The 2,141-nt window shown below is 27.3% G+C and overlaps 1 protein-coding gene across 1 annotated transcript in view; it reads left to right on the top strand.

Annotated features, from left to right (window-relative positions):
- Positions 1–2,141, top strand: part of LOC106870179 (carbonic anhydrase-related protein 10) — a 559,357-nt gene that overhangs the window by 97,622 nt on the left and 459,594 nt on the right. Inside the window, exon 2 of the mRNA XM_052969408.1 lies at positions 1,532–1,668. Within this exon, the coding sequence (XP_052825368.1) occupies positions 1,532–1,668 (137 nt within the window). The remainder of the gene's footprint in view (positions 1–1,531; positions 1,669–2,141) is intronic.

Here is a 2,141-nt window from a genome sequence, read left to right as displayed (position 1 = left end):
TATATATATATATATATATATATATATATATATTCGCTTTCAAATTATACAATGAACTGGATTTACAAAAAGAAAAAAATTTGCAAGTGTTCATTCGAAATTTCCCTCCATCTAAACTTATTTACGAACAGGTTACTGGCCTGCCAATTATTTCATCTACACTTGTTGACCTTGCATGATCATTCCTCCAATTTATTATAATAAACAATATTTTATAAATTTAACCAGCATTAATAGTATCATGAGCACTCGTAAAATAATGATATCGATCTAAATTCTTTCGAAATAACTTTACAAATTATTTCTGCATGTTTAAATCTTGTTATTCATTGAAACTGATTTTCCAATTTGTGTTATTGCAATCATTTGTATAAATCATTCCATTAAATTTTACCAGGAGACCAAACATATACTATTAGCCATTTACGAATTTAATGACAAATGAAATACATCACTTCCCAGATGAATGAAATACATCACTTATCGTGTTGCATTAACTAAATTATATACATGGTACACGATATAATCAGTGAAACCAATAAGATAATTAGTAGTAAAATATATTATAATTTCTCCCAGAGGAGTACGATATATTACATATATAGAACTATTTTTTTCTCCATTAGCTTTAAAATAGCAATGAAGTAAATACTATATACAATCACTTTCTTCGAATGTATTGTTCATCGGTGATTTTTCTCAATTATCGTCATTAATTGAGGATAATTTGTTAAACATGATTTCATTTATAAGTACAAATTTTGGGTTTTGATTCTTCCAAGCAACAAATAATTTACTGATGTGCCATTTTTACCAATGATATATATTATCAATTTCATCTTTATTCAGATGAATGCATATTTTCATTATTTCACTTATACCACATATGCAATTTAATTTATATTATTGTTTACAGTCGTCAAGCGTAGATTTGATAAAGCTATAAGACATGTTTGTTTTTTCAAAGTAGTGAATAAAACAATATAAATGTTTTCTGTACGGAAATGTTTCAGATGCCTAATGTGAATATACAAGTATATATTATCTATGAATATTCTAAAATAGTTATCACTTCTGATAGCAACTGAAGGAGATCCTTATGCTTATAGTGGAGAAAGTGCAAACCTATTTAAAAAGACTGAAGTTTGAAAATACAGTTATCAGTTCCCTTATAAGAAAATAAGATTTATCAGGCAGTTATCATCTTACAGTAATTGAATATACGTTTGATAAAAGTGATATTGAGAAAAAAGTGCATTTAAAAGCATGAGAATGAAAAACATGCTATTTTTCCTAAGAGAAAGTGAGTTAAGATCATAGCGAAAAAAAAAGGGATTAAAATAAATAAAACAAAATAAAATGAAATAAAATATAATATAATAAAATAAGTAAGGATAAATGAAAATCTTCTGAAATGTCATACTCTGGAAAGATGAAGCGAATTGTAGAGTAAGATAAATTACAGTCGTCCAAATATAGTTAAGATATAATGTGTTTAAGGACTAATGATTTTATGTTTATATATTTTTAGGTCCAAGATACTGGGGTCTACTGAATCCTGAGTGGAAAATGTGCAGTGAAGGAAAACAACAATCTCCAATTGACATCCAGCCCAAATATATGTTGTTTGATCCGAATTTGAAACATATTGTAATAAACAAAATTAAGGTAGAGTACGAAATTATTAAATGTTTTGCATAACTCTTATTACTGAAATGTAAAAAGAATAGGGCAATTCGAAAGTTCTGAGAATGATATACTTTTACTGTGTACTGTTATCAATATACAATTTATTAAAACTTTAAACTCATTGATACACAGAATATTGCACGTTATAATCAATTTATGTTTTATATGTTCTATTATTAAGAGATCTATTATAATAGAACTTAATTATTGGGAAAATGTTGAGAAAAAGCTATATGCTTGCTCAAATGATATTCAATATCTAACAAGTTAATATATTATACAGATGTGGCTGTGGGGTAAGTAGCTTGCTTACCAGACACATGGCAACTTGGGCAAGTGCCGTCTACTACAGCCTCAGGCCGATCGAAGTCTTGTGAGTGGATTTGGTAGACGGAAACTGAAAGAAGCCCGTCGTAAATATATATATATATATATATATATATATATATATA

Source organism: Octopus bimaculoides, chromosome 7 (genome assembly GCF_001194135.2).
Source record: "Octopus bimaculoides isolate UCB-OBI-ISO-001 chromosome 7, ASM119413v2, whole genome shotgun sequence".
NCBI lineage: Eukaryota > Metazoa > Mollusca > Cephalopoda > Octopoda > Octopodidae > Octopus > Octopus bimaculoides.
Note: the sequence above shows the minus strand (reverse complement) of the source record. Positions and strands in the feature narration are given on the sequence as shown.